This window comes from Martes martes (assembly GCF_963455335.1).
Source record: "Martes martes genome assembly, chromosome: 8".
Taxonomy (NCBI): Eukaryota; Metazoa; Chordata; class Mammalia; order Carnivora; family Mustelidae; genus Martes; species Martes martes.
The window spans coordinates 53626661-53649149 of NC_137895.1; the positions used below are offsets into that span (position 1 = coordinate 53626661).

At 34.8% G+C, this 22489-nt stretch overlaps 1 protein-coding gene across 1 annotated transcript; it reads right to left on the bottom strand.

Moving 5' to 3' along the window:
* Window positions 1-574: 574 nt before the first annotated feature.
* LOC308347949 (NKG2-A/NKG2-B type II integral membrane protein-like) lies at window positions 575-18209 on the bottom strand. The gene is made up of 6 exons (XM_080811794.1): window positions 18123-18209; window positions 15494-15571; window positions 14956-15009; window positions 14288-14433; window positions 2229-2332; window positions 575-1992 (listed from the first exon to the last, which is right to left on the bottom strand). Exons 2-6 carry the CDS (start codon window positions 15525-15527, stop codon window positions 1872-1874), a joined length of 459 nt encoding a protein of 152 aa, XP_080667920.1. The 5' UTR covers window positions 15528-15571; window positions 18123-18209; the 3' UTR covers window positions 575-1871.
* Between the last annotated feature and the right edge of the window lie 4280 nt (window positions 18210-22489).

Genomic DNA, 22489 nt, shown 5'->3' on the forward strand with positions numbered 1-22489 from the left:
CTGTTTTCCAATATTGTTTTTTTTACAGACTTACTTATCTCATAAAAATATAATGAGAAAAATAGTCCTGTGGCTATTGTAGTAGATTAGGTATATTTCAGTGATCTACATTTCTTCCATCTGACCATTTTGAAAAGAGTATACTTTGCAGACAATTAAAGGCAAGTTGGGTCATGTGACTTCTTTTCACAATATAATGTGAGTAAGAAAGTGACATCTTACAAGTTCGGGGCCCAGGCATTAAGAACCACATATCTCCCTTCCCTTATGGTCTCACAGAACATAATACATAAAAATAAAATAAAATAAATCTTAAAAAAATAAAATATTGATTAAAATATTAACTTAGAAAAAGGACACATCTACTGGCTCCTCTGAGAGGTACTAATCTCTGTTATAAAAGGTCTCTCACCTTTTACCTCACTCCTCTAAGAATAAAATGTGTAAGAAAGATCTGAACTGAATCTGTAGTCTGGGGTCAAGTTCATACATGCTCAGCCTATATCAGCTGAAACACCGCCAAACTATAAATGGTTGAATGAGGAATAAATTTAAATTATTTTCAAAGAATTTTTAAAATATTTTGTTTATTTATAAATGAAAGAGAGGGAAAGCATGCACAAGCAGGGGGAGGGGTAGAGAGAGAAGCAGGCTACCTGCTGAGCAGAGAACCCTCTGTGGGACTGACCCTGGGACCCTGGGATCATGATCCGAGACATCCCTCAGTGCCCTGTTCTCAGATAAGGGAGCTAGGTGCCATCAACTTCTCTTCCTTGCCAGCTCATATGAAGTTGAGTTCTGTTGGTAAAAGGCAATGGAGAGACACAGCAGAAAGGGCTCTTCTTCCTGGTTTCATGGTGTTTGGCTGCTATGGCTTTGTTGCCAACAGCATGCACGCAGGACGTCCTGTGTATTCAACCTCCAGCAAGTTTTGTAGCCAGTCCCAGTCACAGCTTCCTTCTCTCTACTCTGTGCCTCCTAAAAGGGGTTCTTCCTTCCTGCCAGTCACAGCCTGAGATCTATCCTCACCTCATTCAGCCTGTGGACTGTGGAGCTGCCTTGTCCCAGGCCAATGTAATGAGCATGTTTGCCATGAAGCTGTATGTGGCCGCACTGTCTTCAATAATATCTAAATCCCATCTTCAGAGAGCAGATCTGTCTTTCTCAGTGTTCACTACTTTGGGTACTTTCCTTTTACTCTAAGATATCTTATAATTTTCCTTATATTAGCAGCCTTTCCTCTTAGTAGGCTTTCCCTTACAAATAGATAATAATTGTTTATACCAATCTTCCTCTGGTTTCTGTCTCTTGGCTCAATTCTGACTGATAACATTGCCACCCTGGGTTGTCATTTGCGGTCCCTTTAAGGGCTATGAGAAATCAACTCATTTGGAAATACGAGTGGAATTATTTACCTTGGTGAGAACTTTATAGTAACAGTGCTTGATATTATAATTTGTAATTTATGATTTAACAAATACCAAAAACTTAAGAAATGTATAATTTGTACCTGACTATTTATATTATTTACATTAATAAAATTAAGATGGAAAAAACAGTTCTATGACACCAAGGGGGAAACCTCAGGTACACTTTGGGCTTTGTGTGATTATGAAGTGAACTGCAAGTTCCTCCTTGGTAACAAATGAACCATTCTAGTGAGTGATGATGATAATGGGAGAAGCCAGGCACATGTGCATACAGGGACAATGTAGCCTAACTCTGTACTTTCCTCTTAATTTTGTTGTTAATCTAAAATTGCTCTAAAAAAATAATTTCAGAAATTTTTCTGAGGAAATAATTGGCTTTCAAAGAAATGAGAGAGGTATTTTTTTAAGATGGTGAGACAGCATTATACCAAAATTAAGTGGCTAATATGCCTGATGCTTACAAACATATGTTTTCGTTTCTATACAGGAGTCAAAAGAATATTTTCTTGAGTCAAAATCAAAAAATGGGCAATTCTTGTCACTCTCTGAAGATACTGACAACCTGAAATACAGAGAATTGTATCTCATTAATCTTAGCAATATATAACATAATATTCTGTTGAATAAAGAATTTATTTTGACAAATAGTTATACCTCTAAATATGAATATGCCCCATATAATTTTTCTATAGAAACACCTCAATGATTGTTTTTATATAGTTGTTCACATATTGCTATTTTTCTTTGTAAGAGCAATTCTTTTAAGTCATGAAATATAAATGTTCTCAAGAAACTTACCCTTTGGAAAAGGAAGGTGAGTCTTCTGGCCACACAGATGAATTACCGTGACTTTTCTGGGAGCCTTTAATCCATGAAGAATGAATGAAGACATCCAACAAACACTATGAGAAAGCAAATTTTATTAGAAGTCAAATAAAAGCTCATAGTCATTTGAACTTCATAGTAACAAATTTAACTCTTTCTTACTTTATAGAATCTTTTAAACTATCCTATAATGTTCTATCATTTGATATTCTATCAAACTATCATATAATGTTACACACTGGACACATTATAAGAGTATCATAGTAGGAGTGAGCAGAGAGGACAAACTTACAAAGGCAACAATTTCTGGGTTCTAAATATTGATCAAAGGTTAACAATATTTTATGAAATATTTATCATTGAAAATCACTCCTAGTGATTCAAGCAAGAAAAAGCACATCTATAGTCTTCTTGCCCAGCACTGCTCCCTTGCTTCCCTACCTGCCCACCGTAGCTCAGTGAGACAGAAGCTTGTAGGTCCACAATTTGGAGAAGCTGCAGAAAGCAATGGTGTTGGTGCCACAGACTCAATTAGCAGTAGATAAGGGACTGAAATAGCCCATTGACTTTTCAGCTCAGAGTGATAATTTCTTTTGGTACAAATGAAGAAAACCCATATGTTTACTAGTCAGATGTTGTGGTCAAACACTGTGACTCCCCTAAATACTTAAGATTCTGTTACTGAGGGTACAACGGAAGAGTTGACAAGAACTCTCTACACACTCTTGGTGGATGGAAAAAATATATATATGCAGATAGGAAGAGGATACCAAGATGAACCCAGTAGAAAATAGGAGCAGAAGGAGGCTTCAGAACTGATAGTAAAGTTATGAGCAATCCCCCCTTCTCTCTCTCTCCCTCTCTCTCTCACACACACACACACACACACACACGTGCACATGCACACACATCACATGGCAGATGGTGGAAGCTCTACTGATTTCAGTCTTTGCACACAGTCTTTGGAAAAAATTAGTGTTTGACATCTAAGCTACAAAGTCACAAGGGCAAGCCCTAGGAATGTTGGCCCCCAAATAAAAATAAACAATAAGAATTTGGAAAAACTGGGCAGACCCATCAGCAGGCGGACTTAGAAGATTTTGCAGAAAACTTTTTGCAAGTTTCAAAAATAATAAATCAAAGAAAAAGGCGGACTTAGAAGATTTTGCAGCAAACTTTTTGCAAGTTTCAAAAATAATAAATCAAAGAAAAATGAAATAGAATGCATACGTACTAAACTATATTATCAAAAATTCTACCTAAAAAATTTAAAAAGACACGAAAAGGAACTGGGAGGGGTGCCCGGGTGTCTCAGTCAGTTAAGTGTCTGACTCCTGGTTTTATTTAGTCATGATCTTGTGGTTGTGGAATTGAGCCCCTGTCAGGCTCCACAGTCAGTGCAATCTGCTTCAGAGTCATTCTCACTCCCACTCCATGCCTCCCTGCTTGCATGTGTTCACTCTCTCTTTCTCTAAAATAGATAAACAAAATCTTCAAGAGGAAAAAGAATGGAAAGGAACTGGAAAATGTCTTCCATACTAAGGGAAAATAAGGTCTGTGGAAACTTGTATGGGGATAAGATGTTAAATTTATTTGAAAAAAACTATTTTAAAGTAATATTTAAAAATCTATGTAAATTATAAAGAAAACTATGTTCAAATAATTAAATGAAAATATTATGGCAGCAATAAGTCAAGTAGGAATTATCAACAGAGAAATAAAAATATGCAACTAGAGGGTGCCTGGGTGGCTCAGTGGCTTAAAGCCTCTGCCTTCGGCTCAGGTCATGATCTCGGGGTCCTGGGATCGAGCCCCGCATTGGGCTCTCTGCTCAGCAGGGGGCCTGCTTCCTCCTTTCTCTCTCTGCCTGCCTCTCTGCCTACTTGTGATCTCTGTCTGTCAAATAAATAAATAAAATCTTTAAAAAAAATATGCAACTAGAGCTCAGAAATCCTGTTTATAAATACATACCTCAAATGAAAAATTCACTGTATTGGCACTACAGAAAATTTGTGATGCAGTAGAAAAAATTGATCATATTGTCAAAAGAGTAACAGAATTTATTCATCCCATAGGATGAGAAAGAAAAAAGAAAAAATAACAACGTTCAGGACATTCAAATAGTATCAAGAAAACTATCATAGGTCTAAATTCAAACTGAGAAGGACAGCAGAGGCAGAAAAAAAGAAAAAAAAAAACAACAGAAAAAAACAATCCTAGGGCAGAATGTCTGAACAATGTCTCAAATATTTAAAAAAATACTCCTGGACACCAGGAGCTTAGCAAACTACTAGTAGAGCACATAGAAATCCACAACAAAGACATCATAATGAAATGGCTGAAGAACACTTCCAAACCACAGACAAACAAATATCCCTGAGGGAACAGAATGGATCATGAAGTGACTTGAATCAATGTGAAGATCAGGGAATAGGTGATAATATCCTCCACCTCCAACAGCATTAGACCACATTATCTACCACAGAATCCCTATCTGCCTGGCACAGTATTTCAGATTGCAGGGGGATAACATCAGCAAGATGAAGATACATGAAACCCTAAATTCCCCAGGTAAACAATAATTTAAAAATATACCCAGACGCAAAACTATGTGTATTTGGTCTGATCATTATTGATGAGCATGCCAAGACCATTCAATAGGGAAGGGACTGCATCTTTCACAAACGGTGCTGGGAAACTGATTATCCAATATAAAAGAATGAAATTGGAGGCCAATAATTATACCATATACTAAAGTTAACTCAAACCAGGTTAAATACCTAAACACAAGATGTAAAACTGTAAAATTCCTTGGAGAAAATATGGGGGGGGGGAGGGAAAACATTGCATTTGGCAATGATTTCTTGATATGACATCAAAAGCAAAGACCACAAAGGAAAAGTCCGTTGTAGACAAATGGCTACATTAAACTAAAATGTTTCTCTGCCTCAAAGGGCATGATTAAGAGAATGAAATGACAGAGTATGAAAAAAAATGCTTGCAAATCATATATCAAACAAAGGATTTATATACAAAATATATAAGGAATCATATGAGTTAGTAACAACAACAGCAAAAACTAAATAACCCAATTTAAAAATGGGCAAAGGAATTAAATGGAGATTTTTCCAAAGAAAATATACAAATGGTTAAAACCATATGAAAGGATGCTCAATATCACTAGTTATCAGAGAGATGCAAATCAAATTTTCTAAGAGATATTTCCTCATACTCCTTAAGATGTATACTATTAAAAAAAAGTGTTGGTTAGGAGTCTTACCAATACACTATTGTTGGGAATATATATTGGTGGGCTATTATGAAAATATGAAAAACAGCATGGAACTTCTTCAAAAATTGAAACATAGAATCAGTAACTCCACATATATAGGAAATATATAAAAGAATTGAAAGCAAGATCTCAAATAGATATTTGTTCACCCATGCTGACTACAGCATTATTCACAGGAGCCAAGAGGTTGAAGCAGCCCAAATGTCCACTGACGGATGGATGGATCAAGAAAACATAGTATACACATACCAATATAATATTATTCAGCCTTGGAAAGGAAGGAAATCCTGTCACATGCTACAACATGGATGAAACGCCATGATGTTATGCCCCACCTATCGGGTTCCATGTCATGGTTCTGGGTCTTCACTGTAGATGGTGCTTCTGCTGCTCTGAATCACAACCCCATCCCAGGCCTGGACTCTGAACTGCCATTGCAAACCCCAGGTTGCTGCTTCTTGGACTCTTTCCTCCACCTATGGAAGCTCAAGGCTCTGACCCGTCATTGCTAGGGCCAAACTCGCACTGCCTTGAGCCCCATCTTGTAGGTCCCTTAGCAGGGTTCTGAGTACTCATTGGTGGTACTGTACTGCTGCATCCCAAGACACACTTTCAGCTCCCAGGTCACAGCTTTGAACTGTCACTGGGGGTTAGACTGCTAGAGCTCTATGCTCAGCTCGTTGGGTCCTGACACATGATTTGAAAAAAGCACCACTGGTTCATGTTGCTGCTATCTTGTGACTGCTACTTGGGACAGAATTGAAACTTCTACTTATTGTCCTCAGACTATGCTGCTACCACACCCTGCCCCACAGCCTCACGTCCCAAATGAATCTTGTCATTGGAGAGCCCATGTCACTGCTACAGAGTCACATGGTGAGCCCCTGAGACCCAAGTCCAGTTTCCAGGGAATATGTGCACGTGTCTCCACCCCAGACCCAAGTGCCACAGCCACAGCAAGTGGACCTGGGCACCAACAAGCAGTTGCTATGGTGTTTCCATTGGTACCTGAACCTGAATGACAGCTCCAATACTGCTTTGAGAGCTCTGAAGTCAGCATGCCAAACCAGACACCAAAAAGGATCCTCTCAGCAAGAACTTCTTCCCGTGGATGACACAGGAGAGAGTGGGATGATATGTTTAACGTGATCAATGGGAAAATGACCTGTCAACCAAGAACACCTCACTCAGCAAAGCTGTAATTCAGAATTGAAGAAGAGATAAAGACTTTTCCAGCATCTCCGAGGATAGCATGTCAAAGTTTTAACGCTCACCCAAGATGGCAGTCAGAGGAGAGGAGAAGCATGATCCCAGGCGTGGTTGGTTAATGCCACATGTCAGAAGAAATTTTAACTATTAGACCTGCCCTACGGAAATGTTAAAGTGAATTCTTTTTTCTTTTTTTTTGGTAAAGATTTTATTTATTTATTTCACAGAGAGAGAAATCACAAGGAGGCGGAGAGGCAGGCAGAGGGGGAGGAGGAAGTAGGCTCCCCACTGAGCAAGGAGCCTGATGCAGGACTGGATCCCAGGACCCTGAGATCATGACCTGAGCCGAAGGCAGAGGCTTAACCCACTGAGCCACCCAGGTGCCCGTTAAAGTGAGTTCTTAAAGCTGAAAAAAAAGACAAAAATAAGTAACATAAAAACATATAAAAATATAAAAATATAAAATCACTAGTAGAGGCTGAAGGATAAGGATATTGGATGTTGGTAGAGGCAATGATTTTGTGGATAAGTCACCAAAAGCATAAGCAACAAAAACTAAAATAAAAAAGTAGGACTGCATTAAACTAAGGAGCTTCTGAGCAGCAAGGGAAAAAATTTTAAAAAATGGAAAGAACAATGCACAGAACGGGAGAAAATATTTATCAACTATATATCAGATAAGGGACTAATATACAAAATACATAAAGAACTCACACAATGTGGTAAAAATAAAGAAAATAATGCAATTTTAAAAATGGGCAAAAAAAAAAAAATGGGCAAAAGACCTGAGAAGACATTTTTCTGAAGACATACAAAAGGTCAAAAGATATGTGAAAGGTGCTCTAAATCACTAGTCATCAGGTAAATACCAATAAACCACAATAAAATATCACCTCACACCTGTTAGGATTTTTTTTTAAAGATTTTTATTTATTTATTTGACAGACAGAGATCACAAGTAGGCAGAGAGGCAGGCAGAGAGAGGAGAGGAAGCAGGATCCCGACAGAGCAGAAAGCCCGACAGGGGACTCGACGCCAGGACCCTGGGATCATGACCTGAGCCGAAGGCAAAGGCTTTAACCCACTGAGCCACCCAGGTGCCCCACCTGTTAGGGTCTTTTAAAAAAAGGTAAGAGTTATCTAATTTTGGTGAGCATGTCAAGAAAAGGAAGTCCCAATATTTATAGCAGCAATGGCCACAGTCGCCAAACTGTGGAAAGAACCAAGATGCCCTTCAGCAGATGAATGGATAAGGAAGATGTGGTCCATATACACTATGGAGTATTATGCTTCCATCAGAAAGGACGAATACCCAACTTTTGTAGCAACATGGACGGGACTGGAAGAGGTTATGCTGAGTGAAATAAGTCAAGCAGAGAGAGTCAAGTATCATATGGTTTCACTTATTTGTGGAGCATAACAAATAACATGGAGGACAAGGGTAGATGGAGAGGAGAAGGGAGTCGAGGGAAATTGGAAGGGGAGGTGAACCATGAGAGACTATGGACTCTGAAAAACAACCTGAGGGTTTTGAAGGGGCAGGGGGTGGGAGGTTGGAGGAACCAGGTGGTGGGTATTAGGGAGGGCACGGATTGATTGGAGCACTGGGTGTGGTGAAAAAACAATGAATACTGTTAAGCTGAAAAGAAATAAAAAATTAAAAACAAAACCAAAACAAAACAAAAAAAATGGGATGCAACAAATATGTCCTAAAAGGGATTTTTAAAAACAATATACTAAAGTTTTTTTTTCTGGTTTGGTTAAAAAAAAAGAAAAGAAAAGAAAAGGAAGTCCCTTGAAGGAAATGTAAATTTGTATTGCCAAATGGATAATAGTGTGGTGGTTTTTAAGAAATTAAAAGTAAAACTGCCGTAAGAATCAGTAATGCCACTCTTATGTATATATTTAAAAGAACTGAAATCATCTCAAAGTTATATCTGCATATCCATTCTCATTGCAACATTAGTCACAATAGCCAGTTATGGAAGGAACCTAAGCATCTGTCAACAGATAAATAATTAAAGAATTACAATATATATACATATACACAAGCATGCACAAATATATTTATGCATATTGAAATATTATTCAGACAAGAGAAAGTAGAAAATCATGCCATTTGTGACAAATTGATGGATCTTGAAGATATTATAGTAAGTGACAAAAGTCTGATGGAGATAGACAAATACTGTTGTCTCACTCACATAGAGATTCAAAAAAGTGAACTTGTAAAAGCAAAGAACAGAATGTTGTTTAGCAGAGGCTGTGAGGTAGGGGGAATTGGGGATATGTTTAAGAATACAAACTAACAACTAGTAGATAATAAGTTCTGGAAGTCTAATGCACAATTTAGTGATTATAGTCAGCATTACTGTATTATAAACTTCAAAGTTGGTAAGACTAAATCTTTGCTGCTCTCAATACCCACAAAAACGATAAATACATAACATGAGAAAAGTGTTATCTAGCATTATCTTAGTAATCATACTCTAATACATAAATGTATCAAATGAACACATTGTATGCTTAAATTTATACAATGTTATATGTATATTTTAGTTAATAAAAACAAACAAAAGATATATTTGTAATACCTACAGCTCCTACAAAGGAAATAACTTAAGAATATAGCTAAGACAAAAATAGAGGAATTAAAATGGAACACTAAAATAACACGTTTAATACAAAAGTTGTCTGGCAACATGGAAGAAGAAATCAAGACACAGACATAGAATAAGTAGCAAAATGGCAGACCCAACCCCAACTATCCCATTAAAGATATTCATATGAGTTAAATAAATATTTCAATCAAAAGATAGAAATTGTCTCCCAAATGAAAAGGTAAGATCTACATGCTTTCTGTAACAGACACACGTTAGACTCTAAGGCACAAATAGGTGTAAAAAATGGATAACAAAAGATCTACCCTACAGTCAGCCCATAAGTGAGCAGAAATAGCTATTCTAGTATCAGACAAGGTAACTGTAAAAACAAGATATATTATTAGAAATTAAAAGAAACATTTCAACATGTTAAGCTGTTCCATTACTAGGGAGAGAACAGCTAGTCACAAAATCAGGAGGTCTATGGAAGATTATCCAAGCAGTAGGAACAAGCCTGACATAACTGACAAGCGGAGAAAGGGGTCTAGGTCATAAATAAGGATCAAAATTTTGACGAATGGAGATATTTAAAGTAATAGACAAAGGATTAAATTAGAAGAAACAAAGGAAAGAATTGTGGGCAATTTTCAAACTTATGGAAAAGTGGTATACTTCTGAAAAATGTAGAGTTCAAAGATGAAATCTGTGAATATATCTTGTAGTGGATGATACTAAACTGAGGCTATATCAAAACTTTTAGAGTGGAACTAAAGTGGTGTTTAGAGACAATGTGAAGCTTTGTCATTTCTACTCAAAAGGAAGAATGTTATAAAATGCAAGGCCTGATGACCTTCTCAAGAAGCTATTCAGAGAAAAGCCAATTAAAGTTAGACTAGAAGAAAATGATAAACGTATATTTAGCTGAAAACTTATTCTGAATTATGTATAGTAGAATAACTCACAGTAGCCCCAAATGGATCAATTCCCAAATATCCAAGAGCATCAGCAGTAGTATGGATGAATAAATTTTAGTAGAATCAGACAATGGAACAGAAATGAGTTTGGACAATTGAAAACCTCATGCAACTATATAGATGAATTGCACAAGTTTTGCTTCCCCTGAAAGAGCCAAGAAAGAAAGAATACATACTGTATGATTCCATTTATGTGAAGTGTTTTTTAAATGCAGATTAGAACATGAAAGGGACATTTTGTAGTGATGGTAATATTCGTATTCTCATTCCACGTGATGGTGACTCTTGAAAATGCAGCCATCTATTGGCATCTTTTGGCACGTAAAATTGCATCCATCTGTATGTACATTATGCCACAATAAAATTACCATAAGAGACTATTTTGAAAATATGCAAACATATTTAAAACTTGACATAAAATTGAAAAAATTCTACCAAATTCACCTTGTGAAAACAAAAACAAAAAGAAATAAAAATACCAGAAGTGTTGTTACAAATTCTAAAACAATTTAATCTGTCATTCAGAAAGCTTTTCACACTCAGTTATGGAATATTTAGATGTTTATGAATAAGGAAAAATGTAATGCTAATTGAACACCAAAAAGAAACCCTTGAGGGTAGAAAAAAGGGGCTAATAAAATATGCATTATGTGCATTTTGATGGGAACGCTAAAAAAAGGAAATTACATGTTTGTGGCATTCATAAATAGATTTGGACAATGTGTAAAATAAAAGACTATGACATAGGTAGATTTATTGAAACAGTACCCTGTTGGATTTACATTTGAAATTCCATAGTCATACTTCATCATGTTAGCAGAGTAAAGAAGATCAAATGAAATGATTTCCCTGATGCAGAAGACAATTAATAAAATTAATATTCACTCTTATTTTAAAAAATATCTTTAGCAAGATAAAAATAAGTAGGAAACATTCATGCAAAGATCTAGAATAGATATAACTCTGGAAGAACTACTATAAACCCAATGTTTAAAAAAAGGATGGTTTTTAAAGTATGAAATTGACATAAAAATAAATGAAGATCTTAATGAATCAGAAGTGCAAAATTTATATCTACGCATATGGAAAGTAGATTTCAACAAAAATACAAGTAATTCAGTGGAGGGAGTATAGTCTTTTCAAAAAATATTGTGGAAAGAATGGAGTATCAAATATTATTAATAAATACATACTTTATACTATGTACAAAACTGCTAAAATTGATCATACATAAATGTAAATGATAAGATTTCAAGAATATGTGTTAGAAAAAATGCATGACCTAATGTTGGGCAGACAGTAGAACAACAAAAACATGATCCATGAAAGAACAAATTGGTGAAGTGTAGTTCAACAGGATAATTTCCACTCTTTGAAGAGAAAAGAGAGATAAATCATAGACTTCAGAGGAAATATTTACAAATCATAATCTCATAAAAGACTGGCTGCCAGGATACATAAAGAATTCTCAAAGTATAATTACAAAAATTAAAAATGTAACCAAAACATTTCAATAATCAACTTCATCAAAAAACATTATATGGATGGCAAATGAGTACACAAAAAGATGTTCAACACTATTAGTCTTAGGAACATACAAATTAAAACCACTACAAATCAGACTTCTGGTTCTGGAAAGATAGAGAAGATAAACTTTTCACTATTCCTCCCACCAAGTACAGCTGAACCCCCTGGACAGTATATAAAGACAACATAAGAAGATTCAGATAGGTGATAAGAAAGCTGACAGAACCAGGTACTCTAGACCCAAGAAATAATATGGTGGTGAGTTCCCTGGAATTTCTCTTTCCCTCACATATCCCAGACTGGTGACAGAGAGGTTGCCTACCCACGGGCACCAATGAGGACAGACAAAAGTCCCAAGATGTTTTTTCTCTCCAGTCAAAATAGTGGAAAAAAGGCATGCTAGAAAGAGAGAATTTTTAGACACTAACTGTATTATTCATCAAAAAATCTATTATCTCACAGTATGACAAACACAGCATCACAAAAAATAAATTCCCAATGGGTTATAAACCCTATTTAAGAGTTAAAAAATAAAGAAATAAAGAAAACTGTAAATCCTAGAAAATAACATAGGCAATTATATTCATTAATTTAGACTAATTTCTGAAATAAGTCCAAAACAATCACTAACACCCAAATGATAAATTGAACTAGAGTTACATTAATAAATTTTTGTTCTTGGGGCATGTGGGTGGTTCAGTTGGTTAAGTGGCTGCCTTCAATTCAGGTCGTGATCAGGGTCCTGGGATCCAGCCCCCTGTTGGGCTCCCTGCTCAGCCCAGGAGTCTGCTTCTCCCTCTCCTTCTGCCCCTCCCCCTGTTCATGCTTGCTCCCACTGTGTGTGTGTCAGTCTCTCTCAAATAAATAAATAAAATATTAAATAAATAAATATTGGTGGTTAAAAACGCCAATATGAGAGTAAAAATGTAAGTCACTGCATCAAAATATATTTGTATCTTATAAACTCAAAAAAGAGCCCATATCTAAAATATGACAAGGACTCCTAAGAAATGAAAAGAAGACATCATCTAGGAAAAATGGGCAAGAGACACAATAGAGGACTTCTCATCCTCACAAAAGATAATATCCTAATGATTCATGGCCCAGAAAAATAGTACTGTTATAGGACCACCAGAACTTATTGAATTATTTTTTCTGAGACTACTGAATTAATTTTTCTGAGACTACTGAATTTTGGACCAAGGTACTATTTGATAAAATGTGTATTACACAATACATTAGAAAAACATTGGAATAATTTAATAAATTGAAAACACACATAACTATGACCATGCAATTTCATTCTAATCCTTAGAGAAAAGGGTGTTATAATTAAACACAAATACAGTTATAAAGTTATAGTTCTACATTTGTATTTTATGATGATAAATGTAATATTTGTATCCCTAAATATATTACTACTGTATTTATATGGCTAAATATATTACTACTATATTTATATGCCTTTTATATTTATATGCCTAAATACATGACTACTACATAGTTATGCATAAATTATTATACATACAATGTGTGAAAAAAGACAAGGAAAGGCTTTCCATAAAATAATTGTTAATGATACCCACATACTAAAAGGACTAAATTTCTGAGACTAGATTTTATTTTATTTTATTTTTATTTTTTATTTATTTATTTATTTATTTATTTATTTATTTATTTTGACAGAGAGAGATCACAAGTAGGAAGAGAGGCAGGCAGAGAGAGAATGGGAAACAGGCTCCCCGCTGAGCAGAGAGCCCGATGTGGGGCCCAATCCCGGGACCCTGAGACCATCACCTGAGCCGAAGGCAAAGGCGTTAACCCACTGAGCCACCCAGGGGCCTCTGAGAATAGATTTTAAAAGGTCATATTCATATAAGACAGAAACAGTGAACATTCACAAACTATAGACAAATTGATAACAGAGATGGATTACAAATATCATGTGAAAGTGAAAGGAGGCAATTTAAATTGCACACTGCATGAGTCCATTGATATAAAGTCCAAAAATAAGCAAAGATATTTCATAATATGAAAATTAGCAGGGCTAATAAAGGATCTAAGCTTCTATTTCAGGATCTGATTTGTAATTATGTGGTTCTAGCTCCTTTGTGATCAATTTCATAGCCAGAGCTTAGTTTCTGTGATGTGTGGTAAGATTAAATAGTAAAGATTAATTTAGGCAAAACAGCATATAGAGAAGCAGTTTTATATGAAAAGCTAGATGAATTTATCAAATCTACATTAACAGTATAAAATATAAGTAAAATATTTAAAGTCAAACTATGGAACATTAGTAGACTTTAAAACAATAACAATTAACTATAAATACAAACACAAATGTAAAACTATGGATGAACTCTACAAGTATAATATTATAATATTAACTGATAAGCTCTTAATAAAATGGAAACATCTGAATCTTACCCTTTCCTCTTCATCATCTATGGAAAGCAGTTTAGAGTTCTTAGAATCACAGGACACTGAACTCTCATTCCATGATTTTCTTTCAGTGCTAATATAATAGCAATTGTTAGAATATGTAAACCACTCTTTCGGACAACAGTGATAAGCTGGAGAAAGATTATGAGATGTCATCCAAAAGAATTTTGAATATTAACAAATTCAAATTAATTAACATGCTCACCTATGTATACATATATGTGTGCATGACATATTCTTGTATACCTAGGATGGTATAAATAGGACAAAATATACTTACACACACTCAACAGAGAATGGTTAGCCAATCATTCCCTAATTTGTGTGTTCATATAGAGCAAACACCCAAAAATTTCCATCTCTCCATGTCATGAGACTCACTGGAGGAAACCATTATTTTAGATTTATCCCTTATCCCTGCTATAGCAGGAGGAAATTTGAGGTAATGGGTAACAATGGATATGGGAATTTGAATATTTCTTCTGATTGTTACATTAGAAGTAATATTCTCCTATAATCATTATTTCTGAAACTTTATTACATGATTTTTTAATTTATTTTCCCCCAAAGAATCTATTATTATCTTTTCCTTGTCTAAGATAGAGATAAAATAGAAAACTATGTTAATATCAGAGTTCGGAAAATTATCGTACCTTTTTGGATCCTTGTTCCCAGGAGTGTTTTGTTCTGCTCCATTACTTCAGTAACTAGAAAAATTAAAGTAATCTTCACAAAAGCTTTAATATTAAGTAAATAAATCATAATGATGTGAGTTTCTTAATTTGAAATTTGGTTTATTATTTAGAATGAGAAAGTTCTGCAATAAAATTGACTTACTAAAAAAAGTTAATAAAATAATGAAGATGTGGAGGAAAATATTTCAAAAACCTAAGGAACAAACCTCACTATATTTTACAGTATTTGATTTAACCAATCTCAATAATTAACTTGTATATCTCCATAAGGTCTCTCCTATAACTTGTCTTTGAGCTATGAAATCTGAATATGTGTGTAATACTCTCTACAATTATTCTGTACTTTCTAACTTTGAAAAATTCAGAGTAACCATTCCACACTGAGAGCATACATGCATTAAAGTGAGATAATACAATACCATAATATTATGCAATATTTCAAGGTACTGATAATCATTAAAGTGAAAAATTCCCTTGTAGCCATTCAAACACTTACAGGGAATAACAGCTGTTCTGACCACTGTGGACATCAAGACAAGGCAAATGATTCCCAGGATCCCAGCAATGAGCTTTCCTGGACATGAAGGTAAATAGTTGGAAGAGAAATGAAAACACTGAGAAAGGGCTGGCAGAAATTATCTTTTAGGACCAACAATGCACAGGGAGTCACATATAAAAATTTGGACCCCAAACTTGTATCTATTGTTATAATCATTTTTCAGAATATACCACTGCATTTATAGTAAATTTATTACCCCAGGAGATGTTGGTGAAGATTACAAATTATAGCAAGGCTGGAACAAAATTAGTCGTCAGATATCAATTACACTATATTGCTACTTCAAGCTCAGATCTTCAGAAATGAAAAATACAGAAGATCATTCCCTACTCATTCTCTGCATTCTGCAGCCTAGTTGCACATCATAGTACATTATACTACAGATATACTCTGTGTATTACATGTTTTACCTTTACAGTAGGAGTTCTTGCTGTTCCTTTGAGGATCCTGAGAAGCATTTTGAAGATTTGAAGCATCTTGAAGACTTAATTCTACATAGGTTATTTCCTGCTCAGTTTCTGAAATGGGACTTTTAGTGCCCTTAGCTTTCACTTGCTGTCTTTTTGAACCCTTAATCTGACTGAGTTCTGCATAGGTAACTCCTTGGTTATTCATCTCTGCAGCTGCGTGGTGTCAGGCACAGGACTGAGTGGGACTGTACTGAAGGACTAGATGAATAGTGCATGTGATGACAAGATTGCTGGGACAGTCACAGTGGGTGGAGTGTGTGGTGAGTGATAGCATTCATTTGCTGTTGAGCAATGTAAAATTTGGTACTAATTTCCTTAGAGCTTTAAAGAAGCATATCATGATAGAATACATTGTTTTTACGATGGTATTCTATGTTTGACACAATAGTACTGGTTGGAGTAATGTAAAGCAATAAATTAGGGAAGAAGAAAGGAATTCAGAAATAATACTGTCCTTATCAATGTAAGGTCAGATTCAATAGAACTTTTCAATGATAGTGGAATAACTGGGTTAAAATTAAAAACTTGTATAAAAAATGCTGTACCAACTTTTTTGACAACTTTTAAATCCACGTTGGTTAAAAATTGAGTGGTCTAAGATTGAGAATACTAGTGTTAGCACATACAGGATTTTCCTGTAGTATATGCCTGTTATTGGCGGATTTACAATTCTTTACTAAAAGGTAGTGCAGTGTTATCAAATGAATTTTTACTTTGAATAACTGTGGAGTTCTAGAAATCATTTAATTTTAAAAGAAAGATTTTATATGTTGAAAAATATTACATGACATCCTAAACTTACTGGAAATCTGAACATTGAAAGCAAAGACCAAAATATATATATATATTTTTAAAGATTTTATTTATTTATTTGACAGAGAGATCACAGTAGACAGAGAGGCAGGCAGAGAGAGAGAGGGGGAAGCAGGCTCCCCGCTGAGCAGAGAGCCCTATGCGGGACTCGATCCCAGGACCCTGAGATCATGACCTGAGCCGAAGGCAGTGGCTTAACCCACTGAGCCACCCAGGCGCCCCATCCAAAATATATTTTTTAAAAGTGCTTGTATAATACTAGAAGTTGACAATTGATTTAATGATAAAGATATGAAATCATAAATGATAAATAAAAGTGTAGATCATTTATGGAAGACCACTGGTGGTACAAACCACAGAAAGATCTATGAATGTCAAAGGCAATGTGGACAAGTTTACTTGTATAAAAAATTCTAATAAAGCAAAGAAGTGTAATTTCATAATTCAATCAATGAGTTCTGTAATAAGTGAAATCTGAAATTACTCCTGGATCTCAAAACTTACAAAGTGTGATCTTTATAAAGTTACTTCGTGTCTAACTACCTAGTTTCTACTAATCTAAAATGTGAATTAAAATAAAATATAATGCATATAAAGCATTCATACCTTTTAGACTATGTAACAAAATTCATTAGACAGGAGTGTCTTTCAGTATTGAATATCATTTTTTTTTTTTTTGCCAAGTTTGGGTATGTTTTTAAAAAAGTCTTTTGAATGTTTGTAGTTAAGTTTAAATTAACATTTGCAGAAGGTACATCATCTTGCATTTTATGAAAAATCAAATTGCTTTCATTCATCTAAACAAATGTATGAGGAATTGTATTTGACCATTATGATTTAATGGATTCATATTAACAATATGAAATAAAATAAAATAAAATATAATAAATAAATAAAATAAATAAAATAAAATATAAAATATAAAATAATATGTATAATTATAACTGCTGACAAATCCAAGTTAAGTGTTCCTTTTTATGATGCTTATGGCTTTCACCTGAAATTACATTGATCTGCAAACACAATTATGTGCATGCATATATTATTAATTACTTCTCTACAGGTAAGAATTCAAATATTTTAGGAAATTCTCCAAGATATTTCATATCCATTCTTGTCTCTCACCTTGAATTGTTGGAATAAATATACCAATGTTCTCTGTGATTTGATTGTATATTAATTGTACCTCAGGTATATCTTATTCAGGTATATCTTATTCAGCATTTGTAATCTACCAGCAAATGAGGCGGCTAAGAGAGAGACAGCAGAGGAGTGACACATACCTTCTGTTGACCAGAGAGTCGGGCATCTTCCAGTGGGAGACCAGGTTACTCTTATAAACAGACAGTATCTGTGGTCTTCACAGACTGCTGGCCCTGTGAGAGCGGAGTGAGGCAATAGTGGAAAAAGTAGATTTCTCATCAATGTGTCACTTAAAATTTGAACAGGAAATTCATACACTTGGGCTATTTTGAAGACACTTTATCTCATCACACACCTCCAGAATGTAAAGGCTTTGAGCTTGTAGTGTGTTATTTAGTTTGTTTGTACCTTGGCAAGTGCCCCTAAGAAATTTTTATGTTCCAGAAGATACTAGGGGCGGACTTGACCACCAGGCTGTTAACTTAATCACAAGCACTGAATACCTAGACCTTATGAAAAATATCTTAGATGTTTAAGTTTTACTTTTAGAGAAGGTTGCTAAATCTTGGCATTACATATTTTTTCTTATGCCTTTGCTATGTCATTTCTATTATACTGAAAATATTCTAAAATCATCATCCTCTTAACAGGTATTTAATGATATTTGGCACTAATTCTGAAGACTTACTACATTTTCAAATTTATTGCTACTGTCACAAAAACATCAATTTCCAAACTTATCTTTTTTTTTTTAAGATTTTATTTATTTATTTGACACAGAGAGAAAGATCACAAGTAGGCAGAGAGGCAGGCAGAGAGAGAGGGGGAAGCAGGCTCCCTGCTGAGCAGAAAGCCAGATGCAGGGCTCGATCCTAGGACCCTGAGATCATGACCTGAGCCGAAGGCAGAGGCTTTCACCCACTGAGCCACCCAGGTGCCCCTAAACTTTTTTTTTTTTAATCGTATTTATTTATTTGAGAGAGAGAGGGAATGAGCACAAGTGAGGGGGAGGGGCAAGGGAGAGGAAGACGTGATCTCCCACCCAACAAGGAACCGGAAGCAAAGCTCAAATCCAGGACCCTGGGATCATGACCTGAGCTGAAGGCAGATGCTTAACTCCCCAGACTGAGCTAACCAGGCATCCGTCCAAACTTATCTTCTCAATTTTTCTGCCTTAGTTTTTAAAATACTTGCAATCAATTTTGTTATTTGTAAATAAGATATTTAGGTTTCTGCTGAAAAAACTAAATACAACAGTGAATAATATTGAACAATTACACCATGCCAGAGATCTGAATATTAAATAATTAGCCACTCCTTTTCCCTGCTCCACTATGGCAATCACAACTTTGGTTTCTATATATGAGACTATTTCTGGTTTGTTTGTTTTCATATTCTGCATCACCAGTTAAATCATATGGTATCTGCCTTTCACTGTCTAATTTCATTTAGCATTAAAACCTCTAGGTCCATTAATATTGTCAAAAATGACAAAATTTTTATTCTTTTTTACTGCTGAGTAATATTCCATTGTGTATATATGTATGTGTGCATACATATACATATATTTTATATATATGTGCATAAATATATATATATATACATATATTTTATGTATAATATGTATATTACTTCTTCCTTATATATTCTTCTATAGTTGGACACATGGGTTGCTTCCATATCCAGGCTACAGTATTAATGCTGTAATAAATATAGGGTGAAAATGTCTCTTCAAGTGAATGTTTTCCTTTTCTTCAAATAGACACCCTGAATGGATTTTCTGGATATTACGTTATTTCCATTTTTAATTTTTTTGAGGAACCTCTACATTTACATGCATTATGAATACACCAATTTACATTCCCAGCAACAATGCACAAGATTCTTTTTTCTCCACACTCTTGCCAATGTTTGTTATTTCTTTTCTTTTTGATTCTGACAGGTGTGAGATGATAGATACCTTATTGTGGTTTTGACTTGCATTCTCCTGATGATTAATGATGTTGAACATCTTTTTATGTGTCAGTTGGCCCTCTGTATGTTGTCTTTCAAAGAATATCTATTTGTGTCTTTGGCCCATTTCTTAATCACTTGTTTCTATACTTTTGGTGTTGAGATGTAGGAGTTCTTTAGATATTTTGGATACTAACCCCTGGCTGGGTATATCACTTGCAAATATCTCCCTTTAGGTAGGCTGCCTTTTTGTTTTGTTGATGGTTTCCTTGGCTGGGCAAAAAATTTGTGGTTTGATGTATTGTTTATTTTTCATTTTATTGCCCTTCCTTAAGGAGACAGAGCCAAAAGAATAAAGTTAAGACCTATCTCCAAGAGTTTGTTGCCTATGCTTTCTTTGAGGAGTTTTATGGCTTCTGGCTTTATATCTAGGACTTTGATTCATTTTAGGGTTGTGTGTGTGCATGTGTGTGTGTGCACATGCGCACATGTGTATGTGGGGTGTAAAAAGTGGTCTGCTTTTATTCTTTATTACATAATTTTCCAGTTTTTTAAACACCATTTACTGAAAACTCACTGTTCCCTATTGTCTATTCTTACCTTTCTTGTCATATATTAGTTGACCATATAAACAGAGGTTTATTTCTGGACTTTGTATTCCATTCCTTTGATCTATGTGTCTATTGCTGTGTCATGCTGCTTTGATTGCTATGGTGTTGTAGTATAGTTTGAAATCTAAGAGCATGTTACATATAGTTTTGTTTTTCTTTCAAAATATTGCTTAGGTTTTAAAGTGTAGTTTGTCTGACGTAAATATTGCTACTCCTGCTTTCTTTTGACATCCGTTTACATGTTAATGTTTTTTTTAACTCCCTCACCATCAATTTGCAGGTGTCTCGAGGTCTAAAATGAGTCTCTTGCAGGCAACATAAAGATGAGTCCTTTTTAAAAAAAATAATTTTGACACAATATGTCTTTTAATTGGAGAGTCTTGTCTATTGAAATTCAAAACAATTATTAATAGGTATAATATATTACCACCTTATTACTTTCTTGTAATTATTTCTGGAGATTTTCTCTGATCTTTTCTTGTCTTTGTCACCTTTGGCCTTTCTTTCCCATTGAAAGAGTCCCCTTTAATGTTTCTTTCAGGGCTGCTTTAATGGTAACAAACTTTTAGTTTTTGTTTGTCTGAAAATCCTTTTTGTCTCTCCTTCTATTCTGAATGATAACCTTGATGGATAGGGTATTCTTGGCTGCAGATTTTTCTTATTCATCACTTTGAATGTATCATGCCACTCCTTTTTGACTTGCCAAGTTTCTCCTGAGAAATCTGCAGGTAGCCTTATGGATTTTCCTTTGTAAATTAAGGATTTCTTTTGTTGTGTTAAGATTTTTCCTTTATTACCACATTTCGCAAAATTTTAATTACAGTATGTCTGGTGGTGCTCGCCTGCTTTTGTTGATTTTGGTGGGAGTTCTCTGTGCCTCTTGGTTGGATTTGGACTGTAAAAAGGGACAAAGAAGGACATTATATAATCACAAAGGGGACAATCCAATAAGAAGATCTAACAGTTTAAATATTTGTCTCCACCTTGGGAGTTCCCAAGTATATAAATCAATTAATAACAAACATAAACTCATTGATAATAAGACATTGGTAGTAGGGGACTTTAGCACTCTACTTTCATCAATGGAGAGATCATCAAACAGAAAATAAATAAGGCAACAATGTCTTTGAATGACACACTGGATCAGATGGACTTAACAGATATATTCGGATCACTTCATCCTAAAATAGCAGAATACATATTTTTTTCAAGTTCACATGGACCATTCTCCAGGTCACAAAATAAGTGTCAATAAATACAAAAGATTGAAGTCATACCATGCACTTTTGACCACAATGATATGAAATTAGAAGTCAACCATTAAAAATTTTTGGAAAAAAATACAAATATATGGAGGCTAAACAATATGCTAATAAACAATAAATAGGTCAATCAGGAAGTAAAATAAGAAAAAAAATAAGAATGCGTAGAAGCAAATTAAAATGAAAACATGACAGTCCAAAACCTTTGGGATGCAGGAAAAGCAGTCCAAAGAGGGAAGTATAGAGCAATAGAGTTTGTACCTCAAGAAACAAGAAAAATCTCAAATAAACAGTCCTGACTGATGAATGGATAAAGAAGAAGTATTATATAAATGCAATAGAATATTATTCAGCCGTAAAAAAGAATGAAATCTTGCCATTTGCAACAACATGATGACAATAGAGTGTTATGCTAAGTGAAATAAATCAGTTGGAGAAAGAAAATACAATATGATGTCACTCATATGTGGAATTTAAGAAACAGAGCAAACAAAGAGAAAAGAGAGAGGGAAGCAAAGCAAGAAACAGACTCTTAACTATGTAGAACACACTGATGGTTACCAGGGGGAATGAGGACGGGTAAATGAGTGAAGTAGGTGATGGAGATTAAGGAGTGCACTTGCTGTGTTGAGCACTGAGTGTTACATGGAAGTGCTGAATCAGTACATTGTACATCTGTAA